This window comes from Branchiostoma floridae, chromosome 11 (assembly GCF_000003815.2).
Source record: "Branchiostoma floridae strain S238N-H82 chromosome 11, Bfl_VNyyK, whole genome shotgun sequence".
Classification (NCBI taxonomy): Eukaryota; Metazoa; Chordata; class Leptocardii; order Amphioxiformes; family Branchiostomatidae; genus Branchiostoma; species Branchiostoma floridae.
The window spans coordinates 15796388-15810102 of record NC_049989.1 but is presented as its reverse complement, the minus strand read 5'-3'; the positions used below and the strand labels follow the sequence as shown (position 1 = coordinate 15810102).

General features: G+C 38.7%; 1 protein-coding gene across 4 annotated transcripts in view; it reads left to right on the top strand.

Moving 5' to 3' along the window:
• Positions 1-1529: 1529 nt before the first annotated feature.
• LOC118425521 (septin-5-like) overlaps positions 1530-13715 on the top strand; it is a 29071-nt gene continuing 16885 nt past the window's right edge. The window contains exons 1-3 of one of the 4 annotated variants that reach the window (XM_035834409.1): positions 1530-1653; positions 1939-2090; positions 2291-2352. In XM_035834409.1, the coding sequence (XP_035690302.1) occupies positions 2051-2090; positions 2291-2352 (102 nt within the window). In that variant the 5' untranslated portion in view covers positions 1530-1653; positions 1939-2050. Of the gene's footprint in view, positions 1710-1798; positions 2091-2290; positions 2353-13715 lie in introns of those variants that run through there. The other 3 variants (XM_035834410.1, XM_035834412.1, XM_035834411.1) reach the window with 3 other exon arrangements.

Below are 13715 nucleotides of genomic sequence, written 5' to 3'. Positions count from 1 at the left end.
GAAATATTGTATTGATTGTGTCGAAAAGGTTGTTTCTTTCATCCTGATAATGGGCGCAGTTACATATAAAATGTATTTCATCTTCCACTGCATCCGTCGCACAGTATTTGCAATCTATCTTGAACTGACAAAAGACCACAAAAGGTGACCTAGCGTTAAGATGACCCAGCGTTAGAGACTTCTTGAAACCGGTAGCACTTGCTGAAAACGTAGGCAACTTTTGCTAGCTGTGGAAATTTAAAGGGACACCTGCGCCTTTAGAAACGAACCCTCCAAACTACCATGCTGAGTTGTTGTAAGCCCAAACCATTGTTATGGTGCGAAGTTGGTCCCATGACAAATCCAGACTTGGCCAAGCTCCAGCTGTGAACACCAAAAGAACCCCGTAACGCTGTGCCCTTGCTTCATGCATAACCCATTGTTTAGCCCCCTATTAGCCTAATCTTGGCCACGCGCCTGCTAATAGGATTTCGTTCACCTTGACTTCTCTACGCTTGTTAGACATTTGGAGGGGAGGGGGGAATCTACCAACGGCGCCAACTTCACATCTGTTCTTTTCGAGATTTTCAAGCGGAAGTTTCGCCGGCTTCACAAATCAGCACTTACAGTTGAAGTACAGGACTTTGTTAGAATCACCATCCCACGTCTGTCTGTACATGTGATATATGGACTTGAACTTCTCCACCGCAGAACTTTAAAAACAGGTTATCCGCTATTTCATTAGACCACTTTGATCAAACCCATATGGAAGTCAGTGCAGAAAACACCAGACTTGAATAATTGGGATACTTGTGTTGATAAGTGTCTACTCGAAAGGTAATGTACAATATATATACACATCCATTGCTGTCTGGGTTAAGTGTTTTATCATTGATGTCTAGCCGGGATAGAACAAGGTTTACCATAAATAAATATCTCAACGCGCGACGGAAATCTGAGTCTTTTTACGGTTGAAGTGTCACAGTCGTAAACAACATGTCCAAGGTCAAAATGAAGGTCAGGATACCGCTGATACTGTAATGTGTGAAAATTTCGCGGTAGTTTTATGGTCGCCGTTTTCGCAGTAAGCTCTTCACCGCTTATAAACTTATCACGAACTTAAAACCTTTATTTTCTCTCCCTACCACAAAATTAAAAAAATAACATTACAGAGAATACTTTGCAAATTTACCGGTATTTATAGTACTAGTCAGTAGTTAGACTTCCTACAGTACAGAAAGCAACAACATACAATTATCACCCAAACTACACGAAAGCTGTTATTTACAACTAACTTTACATCTAAATTGAATGATTTGATACTTTTGTGTATGCATGAAACTAAATCATTTTACAGTAGTACATTGCACAAGTACTAAATAATAAAAGCCATTATTTGTTAGATTTTGCTATATGCGGTAGATTTGAAAGGGTTGCACTATTGACCCCTTGCGCAGGCGGTGATTTGTGATGTCAGCCCTGACAAGTGTATTTAGAAGTGTAGAAGGCGTGACCGAAGCGGTGTGTTATGGGGCGGCACGTGCTTTCCTTTGTGTCAGTGTGTTGGTGTACACTTCAAAGCATTGCGTCCATTCTTCTCTCGGACCGTCCAGGCTACGGAACGCTTTGGCTGCACAGTGCTAGCGGGTGGACTTTGCACCGGCGTCGCTTGTTGTATGTTTCACCATCGTTTACAGCGTTTTTACAACGTTTAGCCCAGCGGTTTGTTGGTGGGTTGCACCGTTGATATACGTGTACAACGCTACAGTAAAATTTATAGGTTGCCATCGTGTTTTCGTGGACCGTGGACCACTGAGGAGGTCCTGTACCGCAAGCTTCCATATCTGTGGTTGGTTCACACGGAATAATTTCAGTGCACAGCGCCCACCGGAAGTAAAGAGCCAGGAATTCCGGAAGCACAAGCCCGCCGGTTGACCAAATTTTCATCTCATTTTCCAGGGAGATCGAGCTGTCAACTCAATTTCCATCCGGGACACCGCACCGAAATCTACACACAACGGTCGGCCCTTTTAAATCCCCCGTGGACTCTAAACCACAACAACGACCCAAGATGAGCTCGCGGCTACGTAATCCTTTCCGTAGCGCTCAGGGTAAGTCCTTTGCCTTTAAATAATTTTTTGGGAGGATCTATTTTTATAAATCAGCATCATCAATGGCAGACATACGTGGAGATACGCTGTTCGATAGTATCAATGACGAGGAAGAGTTAACCTTACTGAAAATCTGACGGAGAAGGTTGGAGCTAGCTGCTATAGCGCACTGTGCTTTGTTGTTTTTCCATGATCTACAGAACGCATACCCGATCCTGATGCAGCGATGGCGCATCTTCGCTCTGCACCGCCCAAAAAAGAGGTATTCTTTCCATCATTTTTACCCGTTTAACCCATGTTTTAGTCTAACTGTAAGGGGATGGACTGAGTAGTGCGAGGGATGTCTATTTTTGGCGGGGTAGGGAGAAGGAGATATAGGTTACCTCCTCCCGGTATGGGGTGTCCGCACCATTACTCTTTAGCATCATGTGTCTCTTTTGATACCAGCCTGGAAAATATCCTACATGTAGTCAGTTGGAACTCTGAGTTCCCAAGCTGTGTATGTGTATACTACAGTAACTCGTGACACTAGCGGAACAAAACAAAAGCCAAAACCGCGAAGTGTCAAAAATAACATTCGCTTCGACGTGTGTATTTTTCCCTCCCGCTTCTGTCAAACAACTAACAAAAAGAGCCCTTCAAAACAGAAAGACTTCCAATCATTTATTGTTTACTGGTAAACAAGATGTGTTAACGCACTAGACTGACAGCCAGCAAGGGTAGAACTTGAGCCTAAGGCTAGCTCTAGACGGGGTGATATATTTTCCCAACATTTTTGTGGGGCCACGGGATTTGTTTCCGACCGTTTTATCCTGTTTGGAAACAGGCTTCCCCTCAGTGTTAGCAATTGGTGAGTGATTGGTCCCAAAAGGTAGAAAATACGGTAGGAAAAAGGCGCATTTAATGCAAACCAGATCCGTATAAGTGTTGGTTTACTGAGGTACAGTGTCGGTAGAATAGACAGGTGGAAATAGGCCGTGAAAATAACAACCTAAATCCTGTCAGAAATACAGGGCACCCAATTATATCGGTCAGTTCTTTCTAGCTTTATCACACGCTCCAAAATCAGTACAAACCATATATAGATGTTCTATGTTTGGGTATGATAAGTTCAGTGTGCCTAGGTGGGATTGTACTGATCCTAAAACACAGACAAAAGCTGGGATCAAAGCCATAGGTTCAGAATATAACGTCCGATTTAATTTGTCAGGCTTGCTCCTGCACCCTCCATTGCAAGATGGCTATCATGCCGTTTTTCTGGTCCATCTGGGATCTGTTTATGTTCTGTGAGAAAGTGTCCACTTGGGTTAATGACATTAGTATGTAAACCATGGTAGAACCATTAAATGTCAGCCATGAAATATAGGGGGTGCCAGTTTCAGGATCCTTTGTTTAGGTTTTTCTACTGCATGTAGAGTAGGGATAGTTCATTTTGTATGGGGGTTGGCCTTGGTGCTTTCTAGGCCTCCTTTGTGCTATCAAATGTAAAATCCCACTGCAAAACACTGTTCTTCTTCTTAGAAACATACTTCTTTTTTGAAACATATTTTCCACATTTTTTGTTGTTTCTTTGTTCAAACAAATAGCATATAACCCATCATAAAAAAAAAACATACAAGGAAGCTTGGATGTCCTAGTTTCCCAGAATAAATTAGAGGGTTATTTTACTGTGCACCTATCAATGTACAGCTTTGAGGGGGTATACAAGATTATATCAATCATTATGAACTTGCTTCTTGCATTCACATTAAACTGTGGTATCAGAAATCAAATCTATCACCAATCTGTATTAATGGATAGTATTTAACCTATGAGTATGAATATTTAGAATGCAGATTTAAAATCCAGGTAGCAACTGGTGTTCATCAAATTGTCCTACCCTCGGTACGAACTCAAGTATCGTGTTACAGTATGTCGGTATCCGTTTATCGTGACAGACTATATATAGCGAAACAAAATCAAGGTCAAGTGGGCATCGTGCCTGGAAGGGCGCGGATATGTGAGCTATTTACTTTTAGTTATGTTGCCTATTTATTTGTAAACAACCGTTTTGTGAATTAGTAAAAATTGCTAGATTTTTACAGTGGAAAAGCCATTTTTGTGATTTTGCAAATTGGTTAATATGTGCAATTTTTGCTGCTTTTGAGTGTCTGTGTTTTATGCTGTAAATATATTTAAGTTTGAGAGGTTTTGAACTAGGTGAGAATAGGCTTTTTCCACCTAGTTTTTAAGGCGGTATTTTTGCACTGTTAAACATTTGCAGTGCATCACTGACAGAAAATGTATATCATTAGAGAAGTTCACATGATAAATAAAGCTACAAACAAAAGAAATTTCCTGTGCCTTGGAATGGAAATTCGCTTGTTGGGAAGGAAAAAAATTTCATCCCATCTCTCCAGAAAATCTGAACCTAATATGATATAGAATCGATGAAAATGTACTTTCGTAAGAGAGATTTTAACGAAGTGAAAAACAACAACTTGGGCTGTCAGACAAAGAGTTGGACAGGAAAAGATTTAAAGCTGGAGTCAGCCCTCATAAAATGGTAGATAAGATATCAACCATAACCATCTGCACCAGTTTTTTAATTCCAAGGAATCTACGAATCACAGATGGCAACCTCTCAAGAATAGCTTAAATTTTCCGCACGAACTCTTAACAATTTGCCTAGCACTGCTGACAAGTATTATCAGGTATTTTCCAGGCTCTTTCCTTACATCCCATTAAAAATAAACTAAGCTAAGCTGTGTATAACCCCTGGCTGACTCTCAGCAGGTCTGAAGTATAATCCAATTTCCAGTGGATTTCATCTGCTGACAGACTTTTCACTGACATCCTGTTATGGGGATTAACCATTAAATGGGTGAGTGGGTGGATCACATACTAGGGGTGGGTACCGGTACACCCCAGTACAAAACTGTTTTTTCTCATTGGACTGGTCCAGAAAAACAGGAGCTGAAAAAATTAGGTGGACTGGATGTTGGACCGATTGGAAAATGAACAGATTATATGATCAGGCATTCACACATTTTGGGGCTAATACCGGTCGAGGAAAATAACAAGAGCAAAGTAGAGTCTATAGTCATTTCTACCAACTTTTACAGTCAACCGTACAGAGGCAGTTAGCCTTGAAGGATATTAACATGCCAGTGGGAGTTGAATACCACACAAAACAGATTTCTTTGTAGCTACATGGACCATTGTTTTGAAATGTCCATTCACAATATTTCACATACTGAATCAGGTCCAGGTTCAGGTCCAGACCTGGACCTAATCCTCTGGACCTGAACCGGACCTGGACCTGAATTTTCTGTACCGGTACCCACCCCTACTTTATACAGTGGCCAGCAGTGAAATCATACACAGAAGCAGACAATGGGGCTAACAATTTATTGGGACTATAACCCAAATCTACTACCATATTTTTGGAAAATGTTACAAATATTTGTAAATATTTCAAAAAATGTAAAGAATGACAATCAGATTTTTATAGGGTCACTTTCAAAATGTTTCCAAAATATGTCAAATGTATTGAAATGTATTCAAATTTTCATGGAGTGGATTTGAAAGCATTTATTATTGTGGTTTCAATATTTTTTATTTATGAAATTCAAACTTACAAATTTACAAATATTATTTGATAACCTTTACTCAAATTGCCTATAAGTTTGTATGGAGTTAATTTCACTAGGGAGAAAATGAAGGGAATTTTTGCTTTGGTTATTATCTAAGGCAGACAGGAGACGTATCTTCAGGCCTCACCAATTTAATTTCTTGGTTCACGGATTTTTTCATAAAAAAATATGGAGCGAGAGGGCGAAATAAAAATAAAAATAAAAATTGTAAAATGGTTGGGGTAAAGGTAAGGGCTAATCCAACACACAAAAAATATAAAGTTTTCAGCTTGAAAAAAGTACAAAAACTCTATTACTGTACAGTAACAGCACTTGTTCATTGAAAATTACAAAAGTAGTGTCAGTTTTTATGTTTGCTACACCAGAAAGTTGGTGAATTGTTTCATTTATGGTGAAAATTTGCTGAGTGGTAATTTTTATTTTTATTTTTTTTTCCAAAAAATTGGAGCGAGCGAATCCGTGAACCAAGAAATTAAATTGGTGTGGCCTCATGGTGGTTTTAAATTTGGGAAAACTTTGAACTTTAAGGTACCACAAACATTTAGACATTTACACTAATCCAACTGTATCACATATGATTTTTGTGTTGATTAACATGGATGTCTCTGATTAGCCTGGGTGCCATCCTATTTAATTTAAGAGGGCTCCTGTAGATCTAATATTACTTGCTCCCTTTCAAATATGGCATTTCTTTTTGTACTGGGTCGCTTGATTGCCAGGGCCAGCAAAAGTGTATTATCAGCAAAAAAGATGGAAAAAGGCCCCAGAGAGCCTGCTATGGAGGCTAGATATAGAGACCAAATGAGCATTTTGATTTCAATGTTTGCAAAAATTTCATTTTTTTTTTACAATTTCAAAACTTACACAATCATGTAAATGTTATAATCATCTGGTGTATTGTTTCCAGCCAGTAGGTACACAATTTTTGAGGCTGATTTACGTGCTCCAGGCACATCCTCGAACACCGGAGCCCGTTTTGTGAAAAATAACAATGTTCCCAATTTTATAGTATTTATAAACACATGAATGAAAAAGCCATAACACATCTCCTATACTACATATAATGACCTGTCCCCTATACTGGCCCCGTGGGAGTTACCAGTAGGCCCCTATAGTGGGGCCATACTGAAGGTTGTACCTATTCCCTCATGGGGGGCCTGGTCTACCAGCTGATAGCCCATTCCCAGGGTATCACACTCATCTCATTCCCAGGGTATCACTGTTACCATGGCAACAAAGCCACCTTGATCTCACTATATACAAATTACCTCATCAGGTATGGTACCTGGACAGTATAGGGTTGTCATGTAAGGCTGTCATGCAATTATGTATGAAAGCTTGACATTATTGGGAAAATGTATTGTCTTGGCACGGTTTGCCCTTTATTTAATCAATATATATGTCTCTTTATTGTGTGTAATGATCAATTCTTTGTCTGGGGTAGGGGTATTATTCTACATTTTGTATAAGGGGGTATTATATATTATTCTATTTTCTTTGAAAAGATGTAGCATTAATTTGAGACAATTGTGAAAAATTATGAATCAAAAATTTAATTTTTGTTATTTTCAAGCAATTATTTCTTGTTTTAAGATATCACACTCTTTCAAATTGAATTATGAAAAGCCTGTGGTTGTATATCATGTAACGGAAAATCAGTGACCTATCAGTATCAGTTGACCTCATTTTAGCATACAAATTAAGTTAGAAACATATATGATTATATCCAGTTTGTATTGGGTAGAATGAATGGCATTTTACATGTTGAATTTAGAGTGCAATGAGAGATTGGTCATATTTTGCTTTTTCAAGTTTTTGTAAATTTTAGATGCCTCTCTCTTCTGTTATGATTTTCCTTTAATTCTACCTGTTACATGTGTATATTTCAATCAAAAGATATGTTCACAACATTTACAATATCTAACAGTGACCCTTTGTCCTTGAATTTAATACAAGCTCCAACTTGACTTAATCTCTTCAAGTTCCTGTTTGATTTCCCCATGGGCCTTTTAAACTACAAATGGAGCGACCTTGAATCCGAACTTCAAGTGAAATTTTTGTATTGCTTGCACTTAGATCTATACTAATGAAATTATTTTCCTCTTTCTTGCCTTGATGTAAATTATGTATTCCTGCATAATGCGGATTGGAAGGAAAACAAGAAAAGGCCTTTCTTTCTTGTTCTCTTGAGTAACTACCACAAAAAAAAAGGATCTGTTGAGTAGACTTTTCTTTTTGTCCACTGAACTGATTGAACCAGAAAACTGTCTGGAAACCATTTAGTAATCAATTAGGACATGGTTCAGTTAGAAATTTCTTCACTTGATAAGTGCCAGATGTGAAGTAATGTAAGCTGTTGTTGTGGAAGTTCTTTAAGGAATGAGGTACCTGTTTCCTATCAGGAGTAGTGTAGGCCAAAGAAAACCTATTACACCCTACTCTCATGTCCCTAATAAACATACCCTCCGGAATAAACATACCCCCCGGACAAATTGTCAATATCTAATAAACGTACCCCCCGGAATAAACATACCCCCCGGAAAATTACCAAATTGACATGTATTTAACTGTGACCATGCTACTTCTGTAGCAGGTAAGCAGGTAGGTCTTTCTATTCATTTATGCCTAAGAACCACATCAGATAGTTCTATAAATGATGAGCAGAAGAACTATAGATATCTTGTTCGAATCGTGATGTTTTCTCAATTTTTTAATAAAAGGTAAAAATTCGCAGTGAAACCTGCCTTAGGGGTCACCTGAGTATAGGGGCCGATAACTGGCCATTCGGTCAGTTTTCGTCGGTCCCTTGGATTAAGAATCTATAGCGGTCACCTGTCGAATGCGGTCGCCGCCAGACGATTTTCAGTCCGGCCGCTATGCCAACACTGCCGTCACGGGCGCGTGGCCGGCCGCGTTACGCTGCGCTAAATAGTAAATTATCCACGAGGGGATCACTTTTTTTTCTGTACTACATCAGCAAAATGTCGGTTCAACTTGGACTTTTTATGAAGGAGACATTGAATAAAGGAAACATTGTACAAAATTATGTGATTTTATGCGAAGTGTTGTTGAATTTACGTGGCGTTTTTTTCTCATCTCAGACTCTTTGCACTTCTACCCTTTCTCTACATCGTCATTTCTGTGCAGACTGGAAGGCTATATGGGCAGATTTTACAAATAGACCGTCCGTTCATGTATCTGATGTTTTATGTTCTTCAAATGCATGTAAGCTGTCCCAATTTTCGTATTCCGCGGGCCAAAAATGGAAACCTCCGTCTTTGCGTTATTCTCGAACATGGCGTCGCAGCAGCTGATAAACAAGGTCACTAGGGGTCAGTGGACGACTCCACTTTTAGCAAGGTAAAATACCGCAGCAAGATTTCTGATGTGTAGCATAAAATACAGTGATTACGGTATAAAAACGATTAAAATCTATTAAATGAAAGTTATTTATGTGAAAACTAGACTAAGGTTGATTTTTTGTCAAAGAAATAAGCCTACGTAGAGAAAGTTTTATTTCGACGTGACCATCTCGGCATAATGGCACATGCATCTACAAAGGAAAGCTGTGGCTTAGAAATGATTATGAACTTGCTGTTTTTACCGATGAATTCCTGTCGTTTGTGAGAATTTGCGGCGTCAAAACTCATATCACAAGGGAAACGAAGTTATAGTTGTTATTTTTACGTCCAGCATTTATTATGTGAACGAATCACTCTTCCGCCTCGCTGCCGAAAGCGCATGGAACCACAAGACTGGCGGGAAATTCCTCGTGCAAGGTGCTGGTTTACGATGTAAACAGAGACTGTAAACTACTACTAAATTAAAACTAAAAGTTATTTATGTAAAAATTGTATTTCATAACGTCAGGGTGGTGTTTTATTTTCCCCCAAGAACAACATTTACTTCGTAGCGTCATAGCGAGATGGACCGAAATCACCGAAAGAGTACCGCGTACGCGTATATGCTCATGGAAATCCGCGCAATTTCGCCCGAAAAATAGGGAATTTTGAGCAAAAATACCGCGGAAATATGGGCAGAAACCCCCAAAATTTCTATTCTTTGAGGGTCTTGGCTTAGCAAAGCCCCAATTTTCAGAAAAAAAATAAACGTACCGTCCAAAATAAGAACGTACCGGGTGGATTGTGAGGCTGAAAAAAATAAACGTCCCGGTACGTTTATTAGGGACATGAGAGTAACTGTATGACTATCGGCGCCTTTAAGTGATAATTTAAGATTATTCAAGGGTTTGTTGACAGACTATTTAAATTTAAACATTTGTCTTGAAAAAACAACGTAAACAATGTAAACAGTGATGCTCAGAACTAAAAGGTAACATTTAGTATGAATAAACATTAGATGCTCTCAACTGGTTGTTACTATGTTCCACTAGGTTGAGAAACCATAATTTGATTGGTCGCTGAATTAATTTTATAATTTTTGTGCATTTCGTTGTCTGTCTTTTAAAACATACTTTAATTTTATACAATGCGTCATATTCCAACTTTGAAATCAAGGGTTGCACAAATTCAATTTTTGTTGCTGTACAGTTGTTCAGTGATCACCCTCTAGTGGGAAGTAACTAAGAATAAGATTGTCTAAACATCTGAACATTGCATCAGACTTACAATTGTTATCATGGCCAACTTTTGTCCAAGAAAGCGCCACAGTGGGATTCAAGCCACAGTAACAGGCCACACAGGGATATCGAACTTGACATTCGAGGACAAATCTTTAAAAAAGAAAAGGGGAGTAGTGTAACAGTGTGGACCATGCCAAACGGCTTTGAGACTTTTGTCGTAATCAGTTGCATGCTGGGTTTGTGGCTGGCAGCCCGGGATCGTTGCACAGGTTCTAATACTATATAGGAGTCTGGATATTGGGTTTCTTTCTATTTCTACTCCTTTCTCACACTTGGTCCAATATTATTGTGCAAAAATATCTTGAGTCTTTTTTGCAGGATATTGTCAGCCCTTCTGTCAGTCTGTCCTAAAACCATGTTTTCATTTGTAGCTCTAATGTTTGTGTGGAGTAATATCACAGTGTGTATCTGGTTCTGGTTTAGATGAAATGGGTGTCAGACATCTGGTTTTACACTTGACAATGAACTCCTCACTGTACAGGCCAAGGGTGTCATTTGGGGTCAAGGGGCTGAAAGATTTACCATGAAAGCCTGGATTTGATGGGCTGGGGGTTATTAGTATTTCCTAAGTAAAAAGAAATGTGCACTTTCTCATGTTATTAGTTAAACAAGGGGTGGTGTAAGAGGAAATACTTAATATTGAATGTCATGTGAAAATCTCTAACTCTTCACTGGTCAATCTTAAAAGTTTTAGATTTGTCGGTATGATTTTACAACAACGCAAAACTTACAAGTGTCTTTTTTTCATTTGTTCAGACCCTTGTAGTGCCCTATGGTAACGCTAGTTCACCTTTATTCGCGGGGTAACCTATATCCTATTGGTTGTAGTTACATGTAACACCAGCGTATTTCGGGATATCAAGCCGACGGACGATGGTCTCAAACTGCATTATATTGAAAAAAAAGTAATTTGAAGCCACCGTCCATCAACATGATATCCCTAAATATCCTGTTTTTAGGTACACCGGATATAGGTTACCCTGCGAATAAAGGTGAACTAGCATTACATGGGGCAATAAGTAACTTCCTTGCTGTTTATGTATTATTCATTTTTTCCTTGCTGTTTGGCAACTATAAGTATATATTTTTAGTGGGAGCTCTTCCTAGCCATTGCCCTTCTATTTTAATATATTTTGAAAAGGCACCTCCTCGAATATGGGACCGCCATTTTATTTTTTTTCACATCCCTTCTAAAAGATGTTATCGAGATGGTCTTTTTACCCTGCAAGCTACAAGGTATGCTAACCTGTAACAATTAATGTACACTTACATGTATGTTTAGCCTTCGTTAGATATCAGCAAAACTCTTGGGAAGTTACAAACATACTGTAGCTTGCTTGGCACTGTTTTTGTCTGTTTGGTTTGGCAAAACAAGCTGTTTTGACTGTTTGGGATGGACAGCTTGCATTGTTTTCTTCTCAAATGTTTGGCTGTATTTAAGTTTCCCCTACATGTAACGTTACACTGCACAAATAGGGATGGACCTCCCAGAATTTCCAGTTTCCGCAAGTTACATGTCTCATCAGTTGACAAGTTTCACCTGGCAGTCACTGAAGTATTTCCTGCCATTACTCCAACTCAGGAAGGCAATTCTTAAACATGCAGTTTGGGAATGACAAGAAAGTGTTGAACAGACATGGATTTTGTGACAGGAAGCACCCCATATTTGGCATGTTTTGAAAGTTTATTTTTGGCTCAGTTACTGTAAATTCATTTGCTTAAGCGATTTTTCTATTTTCATACAGGAAATGAGGTTTTTCAAATTTGTGGTTGAAGATCGAAACAGTACTGACTAGTACAGTATTTATACAAGAGAAACTGTGGTGTCATAAATTTTATGTGGAGAAGTGAATGGAAAAAGTAGAACTACGTACTGAGAAAGTTTGAAGATTTACTGTACACCTCTTTGTAGCAAATTAAGTTTGCTGATTTTGGTAATACAAAAATTTGTCGGAGACTCAGACATCCAAGAGACAGGAAGAAATACTACTGTAAATGCAGAAATGTTCGCGGTGGATTAATGTTCGCGGATTTCGCGGTGACCACTTCACCGCGAAAACCACCGCAAACATTTTTCTATTATGGTATTAGAGTGCAGTCTATGGTGTTACCTCGATCTTAAATCCACCGTGAAAAATCCTTTTACTCGCTACCACGAAATTAAATTGCCGCGAACTTAAATGCACACAGTATTAGGAACAGTGTCCTGTGACCTATATGGCTAATAGTAACATTCACATTAAGTTCACAAGTCCATATGAGTTCTGTATTGTAAAGTTTTCGGGGAAGAAGTTTTACTTTAAGTTTGACCCATCATTGTGTAGCCTGGTTATCAAGCTGATAAAAAACTACACTACAGCCTCAAACTTTACCTAAGCCAAAATAATGTCAATACGGGACAGTGTGAACAGATGATTGACATTTTTTGTCTCAGTTTTTGCCATTCCTGTTGTGCTAATGATTACAGCCTTCTACTGACAAATATGTACTGATGGGACCTCCAGCAAATACCCAGTCTTCTTCTTGTGTGATAATTGCTTGTTGAGAGGTTTGGCAAATACTTGCTGGTAGCGCAAGGATGGCTTATGTAAATGTTGAACGGTGATATATTTGGTCAGGATTTGGGGAGGGCTTGGTTGGGTGACTTCGTGTTGGTGTGTTATGGGTGCAGGGTTGTCGCCAGGACCCGTCCCTCTGTCCTGGAATGAAAATTTGCTTGTTGGTACGGAGAAAGATTTCACGCATTCTGTCCAAATAATCTTAACTTTACAACATGACATTCTTGTTGAAATGCATTATCGTAGCCCTAAATGTAAGATTTAACTACTCTCCAAGCAGAGGTTTGTCTCCGGCTGGTTTTTAACATTTTTTTAGTCGTTTTTATCGGGCTTTCTATTTTGTCATTTGTCTTGAAGTACGCCAGCCAAACATCTTAGGTTTTGACACAGCAAGATAAAATACAAAATAGAGAGCCCGATAAAAACGACTAAAAAAACGTTTCAAAAACAGCCGGAGCCTAACCTCTGCTTGGAGGGTAAGATTTAACAACAAACATTACCATTATCTATTGATAGGGACAGAATAGAATTTAATGCTGGAGAGATCATAAACAATGGAAAAGAGACAACCCCTTTAAATGTGACATTACATTTTATCTTTAAATTTGAAGAAATGTTTGTCACATGGTTTTCTGACTTTTTTGTTCTTCAGTTATTTACATTCTCTATATGTGACTGGATTATTAAGTACTAGAAAAACGTATTTTTGAAATTGCAGTTAATTGCAGACAACAACAAAACAGGAACATAAAACCACTGTAAAAAATTTAAAGAATTACAGTAACCACTG